The following is a 26541-nucleotide window of genomic DNA, read 5'->3' as shown; positions in this document are numbered from 1 at the left end:
GACATTGCAGAAATAGAACCAAATGCAGCAGAATGGAGGACGATAAATATAACACTGCACTGGATGAGTGGTTAAGGAACCTAACAGTTGCAGACTATATATGAATAGACTGAACCATTCTCTTTCTTTACACAGACTGGGAAGAATTCTGATAGCAATGTAGGAAGGGGCAATGAAATAACAATATTTTTAAAATTATTAAAAATAATTTTTCTACATTCTGACAATACAATCACTTATGATGTGTGGTCTTACTATCGCATGTACAAGTGTGCATGACCTATTCCAGAGGAGAGGGGCTTTTAAGTCCTCATTGATGCTAATGCTGATCTATAGCCCTAATTAATGTAACGTGTTTATTACAATCTAAGTTCTAAATCCAGGATATCCAGGTTTTCTACAAATGAACGTAGTATTTAATTAAAAAAAACATTATAGAAAGCGTCCCATTATTGGTTTATTTTGCTGCTGCCTTAGTCCAAATAAACTTGTGTATGGTATGGTGTTTTCAGACAGGATCATATATGCAAGTGTCCTCCGAGTCCAGTACGTGGCGCTAGTTCAGTTTGAGCCGAGTATTTTCATTGGGCTCTCTCAGATCTTTTCAGCAGGAAGTATTGACTATCCAGGGGATCTCGTTGGTCTTTGTACGTTAGTGGTGCTGGCTGTTGTTTTTTTGTTTAAACTTTTAGTAAAATGCATGTGTGGTTTGTATACATTAAAGACATATAAAACAGATTAAGGCGGTAACGAATTTATTTATTTTTAATGCAATGTAGCTAAGCAACTGGCTTAGTACTGTTCCAATTTAATGCTCAGAGGTAAGAAAACGTCCCCTTGTTTGATAATCATGTGTATATAGCCTGATTAACTGGGCGTTATATGGTTTATTGATCTACAAAACTGTCTTATCCCCCCTTTAAATATTATGATAATTGGTTTTTCAAGTAGATTTGCACACCTTTTGAGACTGAACTTGTCGGGAGTGTTGTAATCATTGTAGATGTCTGCAAAGGTATAACATATATTACCTTTTATAACATTGTATCTTTAGGTTTGATGTGTGTAGCTGTTGGAGATTAATCTCGCCTCCTCTGTTCAATAGATTATATGGGGCACATTACATCAGTGGCATACCAGGAAGTAGACTGTGTTTGTTTCTAGATCTGTTGTCTAATTATATAGATACAATTGAATAACTTCCACAAGATCACTTTCAATAAAAAATGTCATTGTTGTATTCCCTATTTGAGTATCGGTTTAGAACACCGCCTTAATGTGTTTAAGGACAGAGATAATTAAGGATACGGCGTTGTTGTATAATATGAAGTAACGTAAGTGGGTTGCCAGGTGCGGGCTTCGTGTCAGATGAGCATGAATTTTAACATATTCTATTTTAGTAGGTGTGGTGAGATGAGTATAACGACAAATGCTTGGTAGCGCAGAAATACACAAAAATATGGCATTTGCTATCAAAGAAAGCAAGAGCCTTAGCTATATACTCCACTGTATTGCTTGCCGCTTGGTACAAACGCAGCTTTTGCCATATCAGTGAGAGGTCGCAGCCTTTATCATCATCATCATCATCATCATCATCGCGTTCCACCGGTTTAAGCAGAAACAAGACGAGTTGGACGTCTAATTTTCACAGATTATTCCTCTACCTTTTGGGATAATGCAGAATGACTTGCATATGTTATCTCGTTGTCGCCTAATAGACTGACATAGGGGACAAAATAATTTATGTAGTGCTCTGGCTTTCTGTAATGGCAATGAGACAAATTTAGCGTACAGGCCTATGCATTGTCTGGAACTGTACTGCAGTAATCCTGAGATCTAGGTTGTATGATTTACACTTATGACTAAATGTGGAATTCTAACTGATTATAGTGAGAATAAGAACATATATGTGTTTTATGTCTTTTACAGGCCACCATTTTAAGCCCGGTTATGCATCTTTGAAGAGCTGACAATCACCTTTCCAAATGGAACCAGACAATGATGTTGCATTGGACATTATTATTACAAATGTGGTGTCTGTTTTTAGAACAAGGTGCCATTTAAATCTACGAACAATTGCACTGGAGGGATCAAACGTCATCTACAAACCAGATGTAGGGGTAAGTCCATTATTGTTAAGAAGTCATTTTACTCTTTCTGGAGTAATGATTGATAACCACACATTTTGGCTTTCTACATTTAGTACTGAGAGGTCTTTTAGACCTCAGCAACACTTAAAGCAGGGTTCTCAAACTGTTCCTGGAAGACTGCAGTGTCAGCTGATTTTTGCTTCAACAAACCTCAATTGTATCTAGTTACTTTATTCTTTCCCTTTAAATGGATGCTTAACATGTCGTTCTAGGTACAGTTCCTTTTAAAAACAGGCCTGGTCTTGGTCGGTCCTGAGACAGGGAAAGCCAGGTTGCTGCTTGCTGTATGTGTTGCTGGTGCCACCTACTGGTCTGTTTAGACCAGCATTTGTAAACCAGTCTCCCAACATAATTATATAAGGACTGGGGACACTCGGCTATAGGAGGTCTTGTCCTTTAGATGAGACGATAAACGAAGGTCCTGACTACTTGGTTATGAAAATCCCATGGCACTGCTTGTAAAAGTACGATTATGAGCCCAGGTGTGCTTGTTAAATTCCACTCTGGATTTGCATAATCTGGCCTCCCTGAGATTCCCTGTTAATACAATAGGGGAATATTATTTCTCCCTTCTCCTCTGGATCTTCTCTGTAGTGGGGCACTTTAGTGGTGAATGAAGTAGGTTCCTTCTCATATGGAAAGTGCAGTCCTTGAGGATGAAAGGTCCTGTACAAATCCAGGGATTATTGTAATTATTAGACATGTTACACCTAAAGAAAATTAGTTATCCTAGTTAAACAAGCTAATTAAAGTCATTCGGGGCTCATGTGAACCAAAAACAAAGAGACAATATGGCCCTCCAGGAATGGAGTGTGAAACCGTTGGTCTACAGCTTTCATTTTTGTGGGACTCAGGAGAGCAGGGCTAGCCCTGTAAGGAACAAGTGGAAGGAAACTGTCAGTAATGCTTTCTGAATTATGGGAGTCATCAGTCAGGTGGTAAGCACAGCATGTGTTATATGTCTGTACCTGCATATAATTTCTCAAGTCTTTTCAACTGCTCTTTAGCTATCTTTTTTTTTCTGTGTGCATTTCAAAGATTTATTTCCTGCATGTTTTACTTGGCTTAGATGCATAATTTGGTGGTAATTATTGAAAATAGCCAGGGCTCTGAACGGAGTTAGCAACTGCATGCTTACAGTGTAATGTAAGTGATACTAAGCCTACCTGTAGCAAAAGCCATAAAGATGACAAAGTTATTTTAGTATTATATTTCATTAATGCATTTTAAAATACTGTTTAATGTTTGTGTTTGTAGGAGTCACTTCATTACTTCAAAGATTTTGAAGTATACATTTTAATAAGGGATAATACATCATAAAAGAAACAACTAAGATTGTGTACAAACAATATTTCCTCCCTGAAGTATCTGCAAAAAGAAGAGACCTGCAGTACTGAATTGCACCACCAGAGATCACTCTAACCTAAGTTCTAGCACAGTTTTTAAATAGGACCCTGAAAAGTCTTTACATTTCCATTTTCCTTTTTTTAGTCCCTAAAAATAAATGCTGCAGCTTTTCTTTTTGTTTTTGTTGTAGTATATAAAACTGCAATTGGAAAAGAAATTGCACAGTTATGGTCATGTTTCTTATCCTTGTGACGTTTTTTTTCCCTCTGTCGCACTTTTTATTTTCTGTGCGACCAGTCAAATTATGTTAATTTTATTCTACACACTTTAATCACCGGCTTAAGTCTTTGAATCTCTACATTTTTGGCTTAAATATACTTGTACTTGTGGGTACAAGAAACTGAGCTGTTTTAGGTATGGATTTTTTTCTACAGTTTTTGCCTGAAACCAGAATTCACAGATGGAATGCGTTTCATATTCTTTCCATTAATGATTTAGTAGAATACAAAAGTCTGTAAGTAACAGAAGCTGCACACCTTCCAAACAGATTCTTGTGAAAAATGATGACTTTTTACCAAAGGCACACTGACAAACATCTGTTTGTCTCTCTAATCAGATGCCCTGCAGGCTAGGGGAACTTGACCCATCCTAAAATGAGGATATCCACTAGCTCCTGGAGAGCCTTGGACTGCATTACACAGACCTGTGTAGCTCCCTATAGCGTGCTTTGAGTATGCCCAGTAGGATTCCTGTCAGGTGATCTCACTGTCAGTTCCATGTTTTCTTTGGCTCATAAGAAGATAAACAGTGGTGATGTGGGCAGGTTATTGTCAGTTACTGACACTGGGGCTTGCTTGCTGTTGAGGCACTTCATTCCATCCATAACTGCTGCACTAACTGTGCCTGAAGACTTGAGATCCCTCCATCCATGCCATAGTCCTTCTATTATGATGGACCCTCCTTTCTTGATTTCAGCATCATGATGCTGGATAAAACGTTTGCTTAGGCGTATAGAAATCCTTGCTTTATTCCATGCTGATGAGAAAAAAGAAAACTCAACATTTTGACCGTGGAGCCTTCTTCAGGTGTGAGCCTCCTACCCGAAGAAGGCTCCACGGCTGAAACGTTGTGTTTTCTTTTTTCTCTTTTCAGCATGGACTAAACCTATTACTTGTTTCTTTGCAGCCTACGCATGCTGACGCAGCTACCCACCTTTCTTGCTTGCCTTTCAGCCTAAACAGAATCTGGATTTGTGAGAGTGCAAGGACTGCTGTCCAGCCATTACTGTTATACAGTATGTTATGCTGTAGCTTGTCTATATGAAATGATCCAGAAAGTGACTGGGAGTCAGAGGTGCACAGATTGAGGTTGGGAAGGTGCAAATGTGTCGAATAAGAAATGGGCTAAGAAGTGACTTTTTATTTAGGAGTCATTTACTTAAGATCAAACTATGAAATGTCTGCTCTTTTTGGAGTGTTTTGATTCTCCTACAACCTGTAATCATCTGACATTGTCACAGGATTGGCAACAGTTGTTGAGTGCACATTGGCACACATTTAGTACTTTATCAGTGTTTGTCAGAGCTGCCTCTATTTCAGCTCCTCAATGTTCCTTGTTTTTTCTGTATTAAATGACTTGACATTTTCTAATTTTACTCTAATGTAGAAGTGTATGTCTTTTTTATCACTTAGACACTTCAGCTTTCCTATTAAGTATCCCAGTATTGCAAACTGAGTTAATCTGCTGATGCATTGTGTACTTATAGATTAAAAAAAATATTAAAGGTCATAGATTGATCATTTAATTAAAATGATTTTTTTGCAGGTTACCCCTACCCTAATTTTGGAGGGCTGATTTTTTTTTTTCCCTTGGCTAGGTTTGCATTGGCATGCATATTGTGAAATGCGTTGAAAACATCCATTTTAAGTCAGTGTGCGTTCTCTCTCAACTCAGTTATTTTGATCAGAAACCAAGACGTACTATTTGGTTCTGATTAAAATGTTAGTCCTGGGAGAATTGGTGGAGGATTACATGAACAGGATGCCAGAGTCTGCGATATTAGAGGAGGTCCTAATTACCGGTAAATACAGAGGATCTTGGAGAATATTAAGTTGGCAGAGAGAAATGCATGATTCACTTGGGAGGGTATTTAGAAACAATTTCTTAATTAATCCACATCGCTCTGTTAATTTATTGGCTTTTAGTCTCATGCAAATTATGTTAAATATTCAATTTCAAAGTAGTGTGAGAATGAAATATGAGCCCAGGCCCTATTTGTCTTTCGATAGTGGAAAGCATAATTAGAAACCTGCACCATCTGTTGATTCATGTTACCTGTCTTTACTCATCACTGGTTTGACATGCAGCGTGAGTAACATGCTGTCTAACCTTATGACATTTGGGCTGGTAGTTGAGAGCATTGCATGTTACTACTTATTGAGACCGTGCTATTGAAGGACTTGTGAACGACACAAAGCTTGATCGTGGTTTTAAGGGGTGTACATTACTTCTTTTATCATGTCCACTAGCTACCAATTGGTTTGGAGAGAATAGAAGTTGGCATTAACCCAATGCACACATAGTATCTAAGATTTTTGGAGTTTGTTAATCTACAATTTATCACCTCTTTCACTGGCATCAGCAGATGATTTTGCATAATGTCTCACAAGTGGCGGTTGTCCACTTGTGATGTCGCAGCAGCAACATAAAATCATTGTCCCATTCTCATTAATGTGATCATTGTCTGCCACCCTCTCTGACAGGTCACTGGTAGACATTGTATGACAGAGTCTATTCAATTTTTACAGCAGTGACTTCATTAATAATTGGCTCCAGCATTCTGTAGTGGTACATACCTAACCCAGATCTTTAACAAGCAAGTCTGCAGAGACCAACACTCTTAACAGACAGTTTTCGAACATTATCTCTGATGAAGCAGGTTAATTGTGGACAGGGCCAAGTGTTGAACAAAAGAGTATGGAAATTGCATGGGAAATGTTATAATGATGTCCATGTTGTATGAGGAGACTGACCGTTCTGAGAGTCCTTCCATTATGTTGCAGTGTTTTACAGACATCAAGTAAAATCATGGTTTTTATCATGGTTTGGAATGATGATAGATAGCCACAGCAGGACAGCAGTCCTGGTGAATTGATGTGATTTTTATTTTTTATGTTTTTTTCCTCCATCATAGCACTACCTTCATACACACTGCAGGGGTCACTCAAACATTGCTGTTAAAGAAAAACAAGCAAACACTATGTTGGGTCACCCTTAGTGGATCCTAGTCAACAGCTAACAAAGACCAGCTACATCAGCTTGAACATGTGTTTAACATGTGACGTTAGGAAACCTTCTCTCCTTACGGTTGTGCATCTGTGATGGCTACTAAAATATTGAATCTGTGACTGTAAAATACACTCTACAGCTGTTGAAATTAGTGACACTAATAAATGTAAACCAGTTGGCATCAACTTCATTATTGGGTTGGAAACTCATGCTTCAGTATATAAATGATGCCTTGCAAAGTGCAGAAATTTATCAAAAGTTTTTTGTAAGTATATTAAATATAACTTAAGTAAATTTTGATTTGTTTTTGGAGACCTGGTATATTCCAAAAATATATCCCTTAGTGTCGTGATCCTTGAACTGCTGTATTTTGATTCAACTCTGCTCCAACACCATGTAAGACTGCATGAAGATCATGTAGATTAGTCATTACCTTTTTACTTTTTTACATTATTCATAAACTCCAATTGGCAATCAGATTCACTTTTTATTTTTGCATCGTTGAACACCCTACCAATTTCTAAAACTTATGTAAAAGTAATATACCTTGGCAACAGTGTGACCATCCGTGAAAAAGTTAAAATGAGCGTCCTTTAAAAATATCTTTGATTTATGATGACATTTCTAGGACAGTTCTCAATGGCTCAATTCTCCATTCATGTAGTCACAAAAGGTAAATGATTGAGAGCTGTCACGTCACATTAAGCCAGTGCCATTTGCTTTTAAAATTAATTTGCTAAAACAATAAAATGTAGGAACAGTCTTGTCATACAGAGGTTGATCATTCTGTCTTTAGAATGCATTTCACAGAAAGCAATGTCAGATGATGAAAGACTGTCAAAACCTTGTCCAGTTCTCCTGTACCTCCTTTATGAAGGCAGCTTAACATTAAGCCCCAAATTTCACTTAAGGGCTTCAGAGCTAATGAGGGGGAGCTTGAATGGAGGATGGGGTGCAGTGAGCTTCCTTGGGATGTTTTTTTTCAGTTTGCAAAGGAATTGGAATTGTTTTCACACCAGATGTCCAGAGTTACCTGCAACAGTTCCAAGAGTGTTTCTGTAAAGCTGTAGAAAAATAAACACGGATTTCTAGTGTGTTTTCAGCATTATGTAGTATTTTTTTCCACAGTTAAAATAAAGCTGTCTACTTTAAAGCAGATTTTTGTCTTTCATGGTTTGTAGTATTTCCAATCAATTCTAAATGTAAAAAAATCTTAATGAAATAAGTGCATCATACTGATAAGTTATCAAATCAGTGAATTGAATGCCAGCTAATAAACATTTGCAAACCTGTACACTGTAAAAGTTTCTTTGTAATTTTATGTTGGATTTAAAATTGGGGAAAATAAAACGTTAAACAGGCCTCAGTTGTGTTGCTGGTGCTGAAGTTTCTCGTCACTGGTAATAGTGGGTTACAAAGGTCTGTTGGGAATGCATTTGAAGTGTGCCATTTGTTTCAACTTGAGTATTTCTTTGTATCGTCTTTCACAGAAGGTTCTGATGAAACTAAGAAAGCCCAGAATCACTGCTTCAATATGGTCTTCAGGAAAGATTATTTGCACAGGTGCTACGAGGTAACATTGATCCATTAAGATCATATAATACTCCAAAAACATGCTAGTTTTTGAAAATGCTTTGTGAGCAGTTTTTTTTTATTTTTCTTGTTTCCTTTTTACATTAGCCTTTCAGCAGTTTAACATAACAATGTTCACACTTAAACCTAGTGTCTGTTCCAGGTACAGAATCACAAAAGTGTGTCTTTTTCATGTAATTTCTCTTGTTCGTGAGGAAACCTCACAGCCTCCTAGAGGAGCTGCTTGTTATTTGTAGTTTCTATTCACTGTCAAGCAGATGCAAATGTAAATGAATATCATTTAAAACGGGTCTGGGCAGTCCCAGTCCTGCAGGGCAGGTTTTCTAGGTGTTTTCAAAGCACTTGCACCTGAACAGCTGGGATAAGATGTTGAAATTAGCCCCATTAAACCAGTGATGAGTTGATTTCGATTAAGATCTGGGTCAAGATGAAAACTTGGCCCTCAGTGACCTCTCGCCCCTCCCATATGTGAACAATAAGTCACACAAGTCCTGAGTTTACCCAGCATCTGCTTTCTTGTTGTGACTCTTCACTTTTTTTTTAGTCAAATACTTGATGTGGCTTCAGCAGAGAGTATAAAAATGATATATTAACTTCACGATTGTTGCTTTATGACTGCTTTTATTACAGCATTAAACCCTTAATGTGGACTTGTGTGACTAATTGTTCACATATGGGAGGAGCGAGAGGTCACTGAGGGCCCAGTTTTCATCTTGACCCAGATCTTAATTGAAATCAACTCATCACTGGTTTAGTGGGTTAAAACCCATTTGTAAAGCCCAGTTGTAAAAATCATTACAAATAAAAAATGAAACAATGAAATGTTCATATACCTTTCCTCTATGCTGTACAGGACTACTCTGCTAATCTAGTGCTTTCATTTAGACAGTGCAGATATTTTGTGCATTTGATGATGTACACATTCCTTTGTGTTGTTTCCATTTTAGTGAAGAAGAAGCTAAATCTGGTGCCCGGAGATTAGCACGATGTCTACAAAAACTTGGTTTTAAGGTATTAAACTTTTTAGGCTTCCAAGTAGTGAAAGATTGTAGTGATCGAAAGGATTTTGACCTTCTCAGTTTTTAAACTGCTCCCGTGCAAAGACTAGGGAGCCCTTCAGACTTGGAGTCCTGAGTCAAGAAAGTGTCCTGACCCAAATATTGGAAAGCCCTTTCAAAATCTTGTTTGCCATTGCACATTTAACTGAAAATTAGTATACTACACATGCCTTGCACCTGAGAAATTGCTGTTGTAATTGTAGTGCCACCAGAATGAATACAGGTAAAAATAGGATTACTACATAAACCAAGATTGCCGACTGACAGCTGTTTTCTTTTCTTTATGTGACCTATAAGACCAGCTTCTATGGTTCAAAATAGTTTCTCCTTTTCTAAACAAAGTCTAGTCCTTACATTTGGCATCCACTTAATATCGGATGCACTGACATTGCTAATTAAACCTAGATATTTGTCTGACCTTCATTTGTACTCACAATTCAGACTGTCTCTGTTTTGGGATCCATGGCATTGATTGAATTGACAGTTGCAGATTTCATGAACAGTTAAAGATGCTTCTGATTTACATCTCACAAACTGCTAGGATAATTTCCAGCCAACACTGGATTATTGCTTGCTTGGTGAGCATGCTGTTTTTGCTCAAGGACTTTTTGGCTAGTTAACCGCCAACTCGGTTGGTGTTGGATTTAGGGACAATGCAGTTAATATATGGACACATTTTGTTTTTTTCCATAAACCTCAATGGCTGCCTGATTGCCATTTTTTGCAAAACTACTATCATTTTGAATAGTACTGTTGTGCTCATTTATTTTAAACTTAGATTTCACCCAGATCTATATCAGAGTGGGACCTTTCAATTTTGGGTTGCAGCAATATCTAAAATACACTAGTTCATCACGTGTGTGGTGAAACACCCCATAATGCAGTTGTTGCTCTTAAGCTTTAGGTGTGGCATTATTCTAGTGACAGTGCAATTACTATACAGCAATGAGGTTTCTGTGAATGCTTCCTGACACATTTTATCCTTTTTTTAGCCTTTACCACAAATTGCTTTGGAGAAAAAAAAAACTATTAATTTATTACCATTTGCTTACCAGTTCTAAATTGGGAAAGAACCATTTTAGTGGAATTACAGTTAACTCAAATTTTAAACTACCAATGTCTTTGGTACTTCTACATCGACTGACTTGAAACATGACAGGTTTCATCACACCAAAACTTCCTTTAGGCTTAAATCTCATGTTGCAACAACACTCTTATGTCCACAATGAGTTAGCACTTGCTTAGTAGCTTGCTTTTCAAAACCTGTTAGGCTGACTTTGGAAATATCATTCCAGTTTTCCTTTTGTTTACTCAAGCTGTTTAAGTAAGTGGGTCAGGAGCTGCTTGGAAGCCTTTAGAGACAACAGTACTTGTGTTTAAGTAGTACTAAAATTGTCCTTTAGTTGAAATTATGATGTTTTAGGGGAACAGAGAGAACAGACCTTGTGAGCTGAGATTTCAACAACTCTTCTAATTTTAATCTTTTACCACACAAGAAAATAGGAAAGCCTACAGCATTAATTTGAAAACAGTATAATTTGCAGTGATTTTTGTTTATACTGTCTGTAGAGCTACAACTGTAAATCTTTAACACCTTAGGCATGGTAACCGTGTATAGTACTTGCATGAGTTACTTTTAAACAAACCGTTCTACCTTGAAATATTGAGAGTTACATCAATTTATTGCATTTTTACCATCCCCAAGTCTTAGACAGCTCCTGAAAGTATTATATGAAAAGATCATTTTTGTGCTAATGAAAAGAGAAACCATTTTAAAACAAATTGCAATAATCTGAAAAAAAAACATTAAAAAATTGAATTTGAATTTTTTTTCTTCCTTTAGGTGAAATTCACAGATTTTAAGATTGTTAATGTGTTGGCTGTGTGCTCAATGCCCTTTGAAATCCGACTTCCAGAGTTCACAAAGAAAAATAGACCTTTTGCTAGGTAAGACTCTTGCACGTTTTAGCATTTTGTGTTCAGTATAATTTATAACTGTTAAAGCAGCTGTGTGTTATCTTCCAGTTATGAGCCAGAATTGCACCCTGCAGCATCATACAGGATTAAGAATATCAAAGCTACCCTACAGATTTTCTCAACAGGAAGCATCACTGTCACAGGTAAAGATATTTTGTATAGAGTGATATATACTCATTTGTTGGTATGCAATGACAGTAAGGTAGCTCCCAAAAACATACATACAGTGCCTTGCAAAAGTAATTAATCTCTTCCCATTTCATATTTGGATTAATTATAATTAATGTTTATTAATGAGCTTTTTACTCAAAATTGTAATAATCATACTCAACACTGTTAAATGTGAAGGAGTTGAAATGTCTGGAAACTCGGCAAAGAAGTTGTATTAAGTAAAATGTACTTAATTGCGTAAATAACTGTCCTACAAAGCAAGTATTTGGTGGATGTAATGGTTTTGGAGAAGTACCAGCTTCAAATAGTTGGGTGGTGTAAATTTACTCAGTCATCCTCAGAAACCTGGTCCAGTTCTGATAAGCTCATTGGGGATCATTGGTAGACTGCAATCAAGCCTCACCATATTTTCTCATACAGTCGGGTCTAGACTGGACTGCTTTATTCTTGTCGGACCACTTTGGCCTGTGGGTCATCGGTGCTTCCCTTGCACCTCAACACACTTTCTGTCTTCCAAGATTATTAAAAAAAAAATTGTTTTACAGGATGACCGCTCAACTAGGGCCTTTTTTCCAGACTCATCAGTCTCATTGTACTGACCACCTAATATATACAACCTTCTCGTCCACAGTTCCCTTAACCACCCTTAGGCCATTTCCATGCCAAGCACCTGCTGTAATATAAGTCTCTGTATCCCCTGAAAATGTATATGGCCATTTCAAGAATATCCGGAGAGCAATCTCAGTTATTGTATATCTTACAGAAAGTGCCCTGACATTCCCATGAACAAAACAGGAAGACAGCTGGCCAGCTGTTTCATGGAACCTATCAAAGCAATGAGGATCATTCCAGCATGGAATAAACCTTTACTTGTTTCAATGAGGATCATGACAGTTTCCCATATTATTTCTCCCAGACATGCTTATACTCACCTTTCTGTCCACGGCCCTCTTATAGGGTTTCCAGAAAGATATTAGAAGCTAAGATTATCCTTAAAATTGGATCACACATTCCACCATCTCTGTGTGAATTCCTCTCCAGAACCTCTACTGTGATTTACAGATTTGAGCTTTTCACACTCCTCCCCCAGATCTCCCTTTGTTTGGACACTCGTTCTCACCCGCTCTGCCCATTCTCACATTCCGCCCATTGTTCTTTCCTTCGCAAGATTTGGGATTTATATCCCTGCGCCCTTTCTTAGTCTCCCTCGCACCTGAAAGAGATTCCACTTCGTCACCTTTTTCCACTGCTCTTTCATGTGGACTTACTTCTATAATAATAATAATAATAATAATAATATATTAGAACTTCTGCTTGTTCCTTCTAAATATGAAGCTCTTTTTTTTTAAGTGCCCCATTTGGAAGCTGACGCGGCAACAAGTTGTGGAAACTTTCTAGGGGTTACTTCTGCAAGGCACTGTGAATTTAAGGAACCATATAATATGAAAATAATAATGCTCCAGTGCAGCGTGAGTTTAAAAAAGTGCGTGAACAAATTCCAGTTCTAATATAGGCTTATTAAAAACTAATCCAGCCGGTATTAAATGTGCTGTTCAAAAATATTCCAAGAATTTCTCTTGCATGTGCTTTTTTCCCCCCCAACACTTGTAACAGTTCCATTTTAGAAAACCAACTTTTGCAACCTGACACCACGATTCTCATAGACAAAGCTTCCCAAAACTGGCAAACCAGATTTAGTTGGACTGAACTTCTGACACTAGAGGATATACATCTCTTAGAAACACTTGTTTTGATGGTTTATTGAGCCATAGAGAATAATTAATTACAAATGGGCAGGAGTCTGCCAAACAAAATTTAAAGAAACCTTATTTTGTAAGAGCATGAGAAATGCCTAATAAAGGTGAGAGAGGAGCCACTTATTCCACATACAATATCTGCTAGCCTGTTGAACTTTTACCATGAGTTGTTATGTATTACTGTAGGATAGTGTGGTTTTCTGTGAAATGAAGTGTTCTCATGAATTGTTTTTATAAATAAATGTGATAGTGTAGGTATCCCTTTAACCCTGTTTTTTTCCCTTTTTTGTGTTTTGCCAGCCCCAAATGTACAGTTTGTTGCGGCAGCTGTTGAACAAGCCTATCCTTTGTTGTCTGAATGCAGGAAAATAATCAGATAAAAATGGGGATATCTTTGTTTTTAAAGCACCTTATTCATTATGACATTCTGTATAATGTTTCAGACATGCTGATACGTGTTTTAATTTTGTTTTCTGGCGAGGTACTGCTTTCTGTGGTACACAGTTATGTATTTCATTAACAATGCGTTATTGTTCAGTGTCAACAGGAAACACGGATATCAGATTGTTTGAAGCAATGTAACATACTTTAATGTAATGCACTTCATGTAAAAACTGCAACATTCTGAGTGAGCATGTAGATTTTACTTTCATCTTTTCTCTGCATGATCACCAAAGAACAAAACTTTTTTTTAATTCAAATTTTTAAAAATTCTTAATGATAAAAAGCAATATGTGACAGGTGAACAATTATTTGAAGCTACTAGTTTTTTCTGTAGATCCCTTTAAAAACAGTTCTAGATATTCTCCCTTTTATTTGAATGATGTTTTTATTCCAGAAACAGTAGAGATACACAATGTTCATGAAACATCAACATGACTACTCTGCACCGTGTATTTATCAAAACAAACACTAAATTAATAACTGATTATCCATTATGGGGACAACTGTTACTAATATGGTAACAGCTTCTTGACAAGAACACTTGTTGTATTGTGAAGGACGTGTTTTTCAGTATGTTTATGAATTTTGTATTTTGTACAATAAAATATATGATCTAATACCTCAATGTTGACTGCTATTTATGCTTTCTAAGTGTATTGCTTTTGATTTTAAAAGGTCCCTGTCTCTCTTCTTAGCTTGTTTAAAATGTAGATAAGCTACAGAGTTTAACTGTCATACAGGACGTAGACATTAGTTCTAAGACTTTTATTTCATAATTAATTTTCAGACATGAATCACTTCTGAGGTAAAATGGTTAGTTTTATGTTTTATGCATCATTTATTACATTTGATTTTCAAAATTCCTGTCTTAGGCATAATCCTGTAGCATATACAGTCTTCAGCGTGGTTCCTGGAAAATAAACAGAAATGTGATTTAATACTTCCCTTAAATAGACTAAATTTACAATAACTTGCAAAAGTATTCAACCCTTGACATGTTGTCCCATTCTGTGAAATTACAAAGTTATGCACTGACATTTTTTAAACTTAAGTTTATTTTAAAAAACTGAATGCTCAAACTAAATGTGCAAGGATGAGTTATCGTGAATGTTGGTAAAAACTAAAGAAAAAAAATATTATTAGTATTTACACCCATGAACTCAATATTTGTTGGAAGCACCTTTTTGTCTAAGATTTCTGCCTGTATCGTGCTCCATCTATGTTCCCGTCAGCCTTGACAAGCTTCAGGTAGTACTATAGTGTAATGCTGCCACCACCGTGCTTGACGGTTGCTTGTAGGGATGGTATTGACTGAGTGGTGCTCTGCTGGGTTTTCTTCAGATGTTTCATTTAGGACAAAAAGTTGAAATTTTGTCGTCTCATCACAAAATCTTTTTTTACATGTTTGCAGTACCACTTAAATACTCAGCCGCAAAATGCATAAGGGATTTGAGATGGGTTTTCCACTAAGCCATCAAGGCCAGTGGAGTGACAATTACAGTACATGCAGCACATTTTCTCCCATCTAACTGAACTCCATTAGCCTCTCAGTTGCAGCCCCAAACCCTTTTCCTCCTTGCTCAGCTGCTGCTAAGCCCCACTAGGCACTGTCTGGGTGGTATGATACACATTCCACTTCATATGATTGGCTTCACCGTATTCAAAGGGGTGTGCATTATTTTTTCATTTTTAGATCTTTGGTCTAATCTGTTCTTTTTTACAAGTTCGCTGTATTCATTTATACAAGTAGTTCAAGTGGGTAGCTGCGTCAGGATGCATAGGCTAGCAAAGGCCCAAGTAATAGGTTTATTCCATGGTGAAAAGAGAAGAAAGTTTCGGCTGTGGATCCTTCTTTCTTTCCTCTCTTTTCAGCTTGGAATAAATCTATTACTTGGTCCTTTATACAATATTTTAAATTTTGAAACCTCCTTGGTCTTCATGGTTAAACTTTTGCTTAAAAAATTCACCAGCTGATAGCTAGTTAATTCTTTTTTTTTACCTTGAATGTGTGCAGTGTCCTGACTGCAAGCTTTAAAACAACAAAATGTGAAAATTGTGCGAGGGTCTGAATACATTCACAATGCACTCTCCTTTATCTCAACTGCTTTGTGTTCCAAGATAATTCATTAGCACATTCCAAGGAATTCTCATGTGAAACAATCACTTAGTGTAAAAAGATTCTTTTTCATACCGTATTTTCACGCAACTGTTTTACAAAATACTAAAAAGGTGTCGGAAAGAAATAACAGTACAACTGTTGGGATAGACCAGCTTCTACATGCATGTTTTTTTTTTATCGGGTTTAAATGTTTTTGGAGGTTAAACCAGGAATATCTTACTTAAAAAAAAATATGGAACCTCTTTTTGCAAGGTCAGTTAAGACTTATTAAAATGCTTTATATTAACTGTATAAGGCTGGAGTAGACAAATATAATTTACTTGTAGTTGTCAAGCAGTTCCAACATGATTGTTTTGTAAAAAAATAAACATTTTCTTTTCACCCTTAGGAAAAGCAGCGAATAAGAATTTTAATGAAATACTTACTTTCTGGCCAATTCCATTGATATCTCCTCTAGTGACAGTCCCTTAGTCTCTGGGATGTACAGAATGACAAAAACCAGAAGTGCAAAACTCATCACTGCGTACATGAATATTACATTTGGAAGCCCAGTTTTTTCTGAAATAAGAAAACACGGATTCAACATTCATATAAAATGTGTGTGAAGTGAAGAAAAACATTTTGAGAGTTAGACATTCTTTAAAACTTGGTAATTACTAAAGATCCACAGTTCTCAAAGCTGGTAATATAAATGACAAAACTCCTTATTAAAAAAACTTTTCAAGATTTCACTAGCTTACACAAAAAGAAACAAAAACCAAATATATCCCTAAGTAAAAGCTGGGAATGGGTTTAGGATTCATGTCACTTTGTATCCGTTGTTGCTAACATTCATATTATGTTAGTACGTACTGTACTTGCTCAAGGCTGATATGAACTCAGGATAAATTGACAGCTTAAATGAACAGAAGTGTTTCTATATAAAAAAGAAAGAACACAGCACAAGGAGTAGACAAAGACAGTACGTGTCCAAGACTTGGCAGAGCCATGTAGTGTCAGTTGGTGAAATCAAGAGGTAAACAATCTGACGATACAGTTAACTTTCCACTGAATGTAATGAAATGTTACAAGATTAATGTACCGTGGTCTTCTCTTCAGTAATGTGAGGCTTCGAACTATGAAATACACTGTGGAATAGTTAAACTAAAGTTCAACGTCTGTTAAATTGATTAAAAAATATGAGGTGGTGCAAGATAAATTGTTTCATTCTGCATTTTTCTCTCTAATTTTACAGTTCCGGTAACTGTGTGTTAAATGTTGAAGAAACATGCTGAAAGTACCAGAAATAATGCTCCAACAATTCAGATACTGTCTATAGGAACTATCGCTTTATTTATCAAAATCACTAGCAGTATGAAATGTGCAGCACTGCAGGTTGTTTTTCCTGTTGTCAGGTTGTCAAAACATTTCCCTGCATTTTCTTCATAAACCATCACTTCAAAGAATAAATAAACGTGGAAGAGAAACAAGTTGTTTTTTACATCCAGTACTGTTTTGCTTGGCATCCTAGGAAACTTCATTGAAATGTACACCCTATCTCCACACAGTTTAAACTCAGGATCAACTAAAGTACTAGATCTTGTCACAATTCTTAATGATTTCTCACTGGAAAGCCTTCAAAATCTAATAATGAAAATCATTTCATCTGTATACAATCCATTACTCTCAAGGAGTAAAGACTACAGCCAGGGCTATTGCATTTCTTTTTCTTTATTAAATTTCCCTTGTCATCTGATGGTAAACACTTCTGCCAGACAGCTCCTGGGTTCAGTTCTGGACTAGGCGCCTTCTGCCTGTAGTTTGTTCTCCCTGTTTCCAAAATGTGCTCCAGTTTCAGTCAGCCAAAGACATACTGGCAAGGCTCTATGATGTCCCTAAATCCTCCCTGTGCTTTTGCCTGTGTGCCCTGCAATGGACTGGTGTTTTGTCCAGTGTGTTTTACTGTGCTTACCCAGGTTACCCTTACCAGGAATAAAAAAAGATGAGACGTTTTGCAGTTGGAAAAAAAAGGTTTGTGTTTCTTACCTGTTATAGTCAGAAATGTCATTGAAATGATTAGGTTAATACCCCAGTTTATTACTGAGGCTGCAGACATTGCCTTGCCTCTGATCCCCATTGGAAATATTTCACTAAGAACCACCCATACCACTGGAAAATAAAACAAAGAACAGAGCTGAGATTATACAAGTCAGAACATGAAAGAAACAGCATTGCAATCTACATGTACCCCCTGCCATACGAAACGGAATTCCATTAATGTCAAGTGATTTAGATATATTTTAAGCTCAGCAACCCAGAAGTCAGATTTGAAAAAATAGGTCACACTAAATTTTCGCTACACTCACTCAAATTGCAGAGTCAACAACATTCATGGAAAAAAATCCTCACAGGACTTAGGACAGCTGTGTCAGCAGTCAAGTATGCAAAACTCTTACTAGTATCCATTTACACATTATGCGAGTCTGAAATTGAACACAAAATAGGCTTTTTTTGAAAATGAACTTACTTGGACCAAGACTTATGGAAAATGCAGCAATGTAAACCAGCAGGCTGACCAGGGAGAGCCACTTTAAAGTACTTGATACTTTGGTACTAAATAAACCTGGATTTGGACCCTTAACAGGATTTGTAATATTCCACTCATCATCCATCAACAGTCTTTTGCTTGAGGTGGTTAAATTCACAGTATTTGAGAGATCAGATGAAGAGTTTAAAGCCTTGTTTAAGACACTTACTCCATCAACTGCAAAACCAGCGGTTGAATTGTGCACCCAATGAGTCTGGTTTAGACTGGAGTGGCTGTCGCAGACACTGGTGACATTTGTGTGGCTTTTCAGAGTTACGACTCCCAGAGTTGTGAGCGAAATAGTCATTAGAACGGCACCGATGCTCAGGAAGGTTTTACTGCCTACACGGTCTACGAACATGACTGCTGGGATCGTGCAGGCCACTTTCACAGCTCCCATGCCCGCCGACGCAAGAGTAGCTGCTTCGTTGCTGTGAAAGCCGACAGATTTAAAAATAGTGGCAGCGTAAAACAGAACGTTGGGTTGCCCGGTCACTTGCTGAAAGAAGACCAGCGCCACACCTATCAGCAGCCTCGTCCTTATGTTGTCCTTTGACCTGAACAAGTCCGAAAAAGTGTACTGGCTTTCCTCTTCCAGGATGGTCTGAATGCTCTGAAGTTCCTCCTCCACTGTGGAAGAAGCCCTCAACCTTTTTAGGACGGCACGAGCCGCTTCACTTTGACCTTTCTTGACCAAGAAACGGGGGCTCACAGGCAGAAAACACATAGTCCCAGCCTGTAAGACTGCTGGCGGAATCACAATCCCAAACATGTATTTCCAGCCATCGGAAACGGAGGCGAAGACATAACTGAAAACAAAACTCGTGAGAACCCCAATCACAACCATTAGTTCGTACAGTGAGACCAAAAGCCCCCTTTTATTTTGCGGTGCAATTTCCGCTATATATAGGCACGATGCAATCCCTGATAGGGCTACGGCCATTCCCACCATGATGCGGCCTATAATGAGAGCTGTGTAAGAGACAACACATATCATGAGGAGGGTTCCAATTACAACAAGGAAGGTGGTTACAATGATAGAAAACTTTCTCCCATGCTGGTCTAGCAAAAATCCACCACCAAGAGAGAGTAAAAGGGCCCCAAATAACAGAGAGCTAACCACCATTTCCTGTTCCTGACATGTGAGGGATAATATGTCCCTTAGTTGGAGGAGTACACCAGATACTACTCCCATTTCGTAGCCCAGCATGAATCCACTAATAGCAGCAATCACCGAGGCCAGGAAGATGAAATTGCCACACCCTAAAAGGTTGAAAAAGAAAAATAAATAAGCAGGAGAGAAAAGGAAAGTTGATGTCATTAGCTATGTCCTCTGAAAAACTTTTACCCTAGGCACAGACAAAAACATTGTTTAGATGTTCCCAGAAAAAGCACTGCTGAACAACAAGTGGGTACATGGGCAGCTCCTCCATAGTTAGTAAAACAAACTTGATTTGATAATTGCTCTCCTTCAACTGTTTTCTTTTCCATCACAAAGGTGATAGGTAATGCCCATCTTTAAAAAAAAATGCAGAAATGCTTCCTCAACCCTACATGTACAAATTTCTGTGAAGTTTTCTCCACAACTGTAAACACATACAGTAAGAGCTCTGGAGAGTTTACTCTGGAATGTGGTTATTAATTCGTGTGACCAAGATTATTCCTGCAGGGAGTAAGCAGCTTAGACGAGTGCTTCAGCAGTTTACAGCCTGGCCTTCCTGAGGCTGAACTCTCACAGAAAAGTTTTACTTCAGTTTAGTTTTTACCCAATGCCTTTGCAATCTCAGACTGATCACACAGAAAGCTGTATTTAAAGTTACTGATGCTGCTAATTATTACAATATGAATTATGCTTTTCTCCCAGAGGTTTTCTGTTACCAAGTTTTGTTCCAGCTGGCTGATACAACAGCTTTGGAATCCACAACCCCTTTCACGCTTTTTTTAACCTATCAATATATTCGAAGGTAATCACAGTACAAATGTTCATGTGGCTGTGACAGTATTAGTGTTAGCTTGCACATTTCCATTCATTCATTTTGCTCATCATTCATCATTCATTTGCATTCATCACAGTGTTGCTGGGGAGCCAGAGCCTATCCTGGCAAGCAACGAGAGCAAGGCAGGAAGACAGTTCATCGCAGAGCAGACACACTCACACCAGGGCCAGTTGTCCCAAATTTTTCCAGGCCAATTAACCTAGCAACACTGTATGTTTGGATAGTGAGAGCACCCAGAGGAAACCCATGTGAACACAGAGAACAAAAACACACCTTGCAATATTTTTACTTATCAGCTGTCTCAGTTTGGATGCATACAGTGAAGACAATGTCACATTGTATTACAGATTTGTTTAATTTCTACACTTTGACAAAAGAGAGGATCCTCGGTTCTGCAGCTTTTCATTTTATTAACAAATTACACATTTGTAAGTTATATCAACTCCCACTGTAAGCTATGTGTTATGAATATATTCCAGCATGTGCTTATATGAAAATGTGTTGTTACATTACTAAGTGAATGAGATGTATTTTTGTACCATATTTAATTAAAAACCTACAATTTTCAAAGCTGTATCACATTTATCTTGTCACAACCATTTCTTTCATTCAAAAATGTAATTTTGTGCAGTATTTATTTAACCCCAGAGAGAGTGGGCATTGTCTAAGGCCTTTTAATGAACAGAAATACTGAAAAAATCATGAAAAATAGGGTCTAGTGCTGAATAAGATCATTTAGAAAAGAATGGACTGAAATGAAATTAAAATGTCAAAATGTGTATTTTTGTTATCAGTATGTGTATCAATGACTCCTGTCTGCCATCAATGCATTCATCATTAATTTGTTTATCTGAACTGTCCCTATGTGTGTCAAATATGTTAAAAACCTAATGAGTGCCAAAGTGACAAAGATATGGAAAAGAAAATACAGTATTATTAAATTGATAATTGTCCTGATGCATTTTTGGGAAATAAGCTGTAATACATGTCAGAAAAAACACTGAGCCAGAATACTTTTGAACGTTTCCTGTATGATCTGTCTTAAGAATAATATTTTAAAGGTTTTGAAGGACTGACCATGTAAAACTAAAACACTAAATGAGAATCACAAAAGATTAGCCTATTTAATAACATTCAAGAAACAATCTTTTGTTAGCATTTCCTTGCATGCTGGATAGCTGAGACACTTACCTGACTTCTTGATTTCTACATTCTTCTCAGGAGATATTTCTAAAGTCTGATCTTTTGTAAAAGTCCAATATTTATAGTTTCCTGTGCCATCAAGATCCATTCTTTCACTGAATTTTTTTTTTCAGTGCCAGCTGAGACTCGTTCTTACAAGGGGAAGCAAACGAAAACAGAAAATTGTGATTTTTTAAAATTACAAACATCTCTAAACACTTATTACTCGAACATCTACTAAACGCTTATTACTTCATGACTTAGAAATGGTAGGATCACACACTATTTTGATGTCTAAAATGTAAGTCAAAAATAATATTTTGAGGATTAGCAGTAATACCCCACAAAACGTTTTTTGTTAACAATTACAGAAGGATAGAACATAAACACAAAAAAGTTGAACAGATTTAAAAACAATATATGTACATTCAATCCATAAACAATACAATATTACTTTTACAGTGAATATAGAGAGAGTGATTTCAATGTTTTAAAAATTGTCTTCATGAATGTAAATTAGAGATAGTGTTCCATAATGAAAGTACTATTTTTGTTCCATAATCAAACAGCAGCTGATGACACTATTAACGATACATATCCCATGGAGAAAAATACAGGTAATACTGTCACATTGAGCCACATGTTTGATATCCATGGGGTAAGGGCTTCAGTCTAGACACGGCTGACTTCATCCACTCACAGAAAAACCAGAATGATGGCTTTTCTCAGGGATCAGTCTTAGCACCTTCTCTTTTTGAGGCATACAGAAATTGCTTGTCTGTGACCAAGACAAGTCTGTGCCTGTGGCAGCTTGTGACTTCTCCACTCAGAATGACATATTTACTAGTGACATGTAGTATATCTCAAGAGTATTGCCTGAAATGGTGCCTTCAGTCATCTACTTCAAAGACTGTCTTCAGTGTTTTTCTTTTGAACAAAACCAGTGCCTTTCATGAATTCTTTTTTTAAAGAAGTTTACTGTGATATAATAGGGCAAAAGTTATATTCAAGATAGGTGTAGAAAAAAAACAGTGAAAATGTAATAGATCATGCACAGGAATGGCAATGCATGATACTAACTGTCAAAAGGGGAAAGTATACATTCTGTAAGCAGGGAAATCACGGGACAACAGTTAAACTAGATGCATCCCTGTGGTGCACTTTTAGAATTATCACCATGACCCTAAATGGCTAATTCTCCCCTTCACCAGTCACTATCCTACAAAAAAATCCTTCCATAACATCACTTAAAAACATCACAACATGAAATAACCTACCAAACCTGAGGCCTCAACTTTACACTCATCTGCACTTACAGTCAGTTATTCGGTTCCAGCAGAATATTGTGCTCCTGACAGGGCCCACTCATAGCATAATAAACTTTCACTCCTCCCACCAGCAGCAATCCTCCGATTCACTGGTCGGCCAAGCCTTCACCATACAGACACTACTGAAAGGACCTCATTAGCATATTATACTTAACTTATTGGAATACATATAATAGGTTTATTCCATGCTGAAAAAAAAGAAGAATGTGAACACAACGTTTCGGCCGTGGAGCCTTCTTCAGGTGTGACTGAAGAAATCCTTCCATAACATCACTTAAAAATATCACAACATGAAATAACCTACCAAACCTGAGGCTACTATACCTCCAGTCAATTGTGATCTGTTCTACCATCAACAGTACGGTTTCTTTCAAGGTTATTAATGTGATCATTCATTCTGGGCTTCTCTGACAACAAACTAGCTCAATAAGTTGAAAGTTGATGCTCAAGAACAACATTTCTGTCCCTGAAGCATTATATCCAGAATATATCTACTTCCAAATGAGGCCTGAGTATTCTTAGGTCCATAAATAAAAAAACAGTTTATTATATTCTCACAAATGTGTCAAGAATGACTAAAGTTTGGATCCACACACTTTTGTTTCTTCCTCTGGCTCGTGTAAAAAAGGGAAGAAAAGAAATTATTTACTCAAAATGCACTACTGAATTCTGAAAATGAAATCAAAATAATAGTGCTCCACTAATCATGTTTATTAGAAATTAATTTCATTATATGGAATAATGTTTGACGCAAAAGAGAATATGAGATTTCTGAGCAAAGCCAGAGCCATAATTAAGAATGTTATGAAAAATGTTATATATATATATGTCGAAAAATATGTTTAAAGGCATAGAATAAAAATATGAACGGTTTTAAATTCATTTTTTTTAGTTTCGCATTACTCTTTATTAGTTCCAACTTGTTTCCTGCTTTCCAGTCGAACGTGAACAACTGAAAAAAACTTCTATTTTACTCATTTGTAGAACACAGTACTGCTGCATTGGCCTCTTGCCGTAATCTTAAAACATATTATTTCATTTTTTTATACTGACACCATCCCAGGTGAATAGCAAAACAATAACTGTGGGAATCATGAATAAGTACGAGCATCATCCTGCCTTTTCGTCATTATTTGGGGAGGAGCTGCACTTCCAGAGCAGAGCCTAAGGCCGTATCAAGTAAAGCAGTATTGCAACGTACGAGCGCTACAATAAGAAAGTACAAACCAAGTGTGCACAGTGTCTCTTTACAACAGTTTTCATTCGGTTATTTCACTGAATACTGATTAATGCGATTATCATCAATAAAGTTAACTGGACTTTTCTAAAGCGTTTCTGATTTATAGAAATCAAACAAATCTTTAAAAAATTATAATTAAAAAACTACGAAATGGAGCACTGAAGAAATGCAAACTATTTACAGCTTACAATGTTTTCTTACCTATGCCTGTCGTTTGCAAAACATGAATAGCTAGTTGCCGAACATCATCGCTTGTTTAACGTGAAACCTTGTTTGTTGAACTTTGTAGTTGTCCTGGAAAGCACATACTGATTCCTTGTTTTTAAGAGCTGGTCCGCAAGACTCCGCCCACCACATACTGAATATTGAGCACAGGAAGCTCATTTTAAACTGTCCCGTTTATTCAATACAGACGTCACAATGCTTCAAATATGACGAAAGATTACGCTACACACTACGCGACAAGTGATTTCAGTTTCAAATAGGCGTAAAATGAACATTGTGAGATTAATCTTAGTTGGTAGTTAACCATAGTTTCCAAGACCAGTTTAATTCAGTGCCTTCACTATTTGTCCCATTAATATTACTTGTGTATTATGTGTTTTATAAATATAATGAGTAATATATTAACGATAACACACAATACATCCAATAAGAAGTTAATTATTAAGATAAATACTTGGATTTTTTCTCTTATCCGATTAACAGCATTCATGTAAACGATTAATAATTACAGTGTTAAACTTAGCATTGCAATAGCATAATAGAGCATATTCATAACACTGGGAACATGTTAGATGTATTGTACAATTATAATGGTAATCTTAGAACACTATGTGTCCCAATCCTATTTTTATATAGCACCCTTCTTATCAAGGTACTCAACAAACTATACAATTTTAAATAAAATCAATACATACATTATACAATTGTCTCCATTTGACAAACAGCCATGTTCATATTTTTAATTAAAGCTACCTAAAGCTTCATCTTATACTTTTGAGTATGCTGTACATTTCTGGGGGGTTTTGTCAGTATGAAAATGTCATGATCTGTTTTGTTACTGAAATTTATGGAATTTCAAAAGCAATAAAAGAGAATCAAAATCCAAGATTAATAAGCGCTGTACTGTATTTGGCTTTAATTGAAACAAATGAAAAAAAAATCACATACTTAAAACAGTAAGAGTAAACAGTAACAGTATAGAGCAACAAACTGGTTATATTTTCACCACCAATCAATTAAAAAGGGAGAAATATAACTTTTTACTTAAATTGTCAACTACTGGCTTTTTAAACTAAAATAGTTTTAAACTATAAATGCAACTATTACATTATTATTAATATAAATGAGCTCATTTGAGAAATACAGTAGCTAAAGAAAGTCTACAGTATACAGTTTTTCGAAAGAAACACATTTTGTGGTCTAACAACTTGAAAGCAAGCCATATTAAATCAGAATTAATTTTATGTTTATTTGCAAATTGTAACACAAAACTTTCATGTGAAAAACAAATGCCCATACATTGAGAAAAGGAGTTACAAATGAAAGCCTAGAAAAATGGGTTTGATAAGTGTTACACACCCTGTAGTAATAGCATCACACAACAAAATAATAAGCCTCCACGTGTGTTCAATTAAAGTGATTCTGAATTTTTCATTATAAAACCAGTTGTTCCTGTAGGTCACCTCTGCTAGTTAGTGCATCTTAAAGTAAAGAGTCAACAATGGGCAATAAGGAGCTATCAAAATCTTACTGCATAAAGCTGTGTAAAGATACAGAGCAGGACATGAATATTTAAAGATTTCCGAGGCCTTAAATATCCCTTCAAGCATAGTCAATTCAATTCATAAGAAGTGGAAAGTGTTTGGCTCCACCAAGACTGCCTAGATCAGGCTGTGCATCCAAACTGAATTACCAAGCAAGAAGAAAACTGATCACAAAGGCTTCCAAGAGGCCAATGGCAACTTTGAAAGAGCTACAAGCTTTTATGGCCAAGACTAATCATAGTGTGCATCCAACCATCCATCCATCCATGGTGCAACATCCATGCCAACAGCAGAATTTGTTCCATTACAACATATCTGTTTCACTACAACTGCACTAATACGACATATCTGAAAGGACTGCTAGCATAACTGTGCTGTCTTTTGTCTGGTTAAGTTGCTAAATCTGAGATGGTAGGTGTCGTTGATTGTAGAATTTAGACTTGACGAAATATTTCGATCTCGTACATACAGTGGGCATGTTTTATGTAATATATATGTCCCTTCTAAAATAAGAACGTAAAAATGATTACAAATAAGAGGAGGCCATTCAGCCCT

General features: G+C 36.7%; 2 protein-coding genes across 3 annotated transcripts; one reads left to right on the top strand and one right to left on the bottom strand.

Moving 5' to 3' along the window:
• Positions 1-627: 627 nt before the first annotated feature.
• tbpl1 (TBP-like 1) lies at positions 628-14400 on the top strand. The gene is made up of 7 exons (XM_088937723.1): positions 628-821; positions 1930-2120; positions 8276-8358; positions 9326-9389; positions 11280-11383; positions 11462-11556; positions 13642-14400. The coding sequence occupies exons 2-7, from the start codon at positions 1986-1988 to the stop codon at positions 13719-13721; spliced, it is 561 nt and encodes a 186-aa protein (XP_088793849.1). The 5' UTR covers positions 628-821; positions 1930-1985; the 3' UTR covers positions 13722-14400.
• Positions 14401-14535: 135 nt separating this feature from the next.
• slc2a12 (solute carrier family 2 member 12) lies at positions 14536-24554 on the bottom strand. Of its 2 annotated transcripts, none has more exons than XM_088937700.1 (6): positions 24419-24554; positions 21659-21801; positions 18411-19733; positions 17930-18052; positions 16330-16462; positions 14536-14695 (listed from the first exon to the last, which is right to left on the bottom strand). In XM_088937700.1, the coding sequence occupies exons 2-6, from the start codon at positions 21756-21758 to the stop codon at positions 14620-14622; spliced, it is 1755 nt and encodes a 584-aa protein (XP_088793826.1). In that variant the 5' UTR covers positions 21759-21801; positions 24419-24554; the 3' UTR covers positions 14536-14619. The 2 variants fall into 2 exon arrangements, with proteins under 2 accessions (XP_088793826.1, XP_088793835.1); XM_088937709.1 differs by having other exon boundaries at positions 18411-19442.
• Between the last annotated feature and the right edge of the window lie 1987 nt (positions 24555-26541).

Source organism: Atractosteus spatula, chromosome 2 (genome assembly GCF_055471065.1).
Source record: "Atractosteus spatula isolate fAtrSpa1 chromosome 2, fAtrSpa1.hap1, whole genome shotgun sequence".
NCBI lineage: Eukaryota > Metazoa > Chordata > Actinopteri > Semionotiformes > Lepisosteidae > Atractosteus > Atractosteus spatula.
Note: the sequence above shows the minus strand (reverse complement) of the source record. Positions and strands in the feature narration are given on the sequence as shown.

What these genes read in the sequence shown, in the direction of transcription:
- tbpl1 (XM_088937723.1), top strand. Translation starts at nt 1,986, where the DNA reads ATGGAACCAGACAATGATGTTGCATTGGACATTATTATTACAAATGTG. An exon ending in ATTTGCACAGGTGCTACGAG is followed by an intron (nt 8,359 to 9,325) that starts GTAACATTGATC and finishes TTTCCATTTTAG; the next exon opens with TGAAGAAGAAGCTAAATCTG. An exon ending in TACAAAAACTTGGTTTTAAG is followed by an intron (nt 9,390 to 11,279) that starts GTATTAAACTTT and finishes TTCTTCCTTTAG; the next exon opens with GTGAAATTCACAGATTTTAA.
- slc2a12 (XM_088937700.1), bottom strand. Translation starts at nt 21,758, where the DNA reads ATGGATCTTGATGGCACAGGAAACTATAAATATTGGACTTTTACAAAA. An exon ending in TGTAGAAATCAAGAAGTCAG is followed by an intron (nt 19,734 to 21,658) that starts GTAAGTGTCTCA and finishes TCAACCTTTTAG; the next exon opens with GGTGTGGCAATTTCATCTTC. An exon ending in TTCCATAAGTCTTGGTCCAA is followed by an intron (nt 18,053 to 18,410) that starts GTAAGTTCATTT and finishes TTTATTTTCCAG; the next exon opens with TGGTATGGGTGGTTCTTAGT.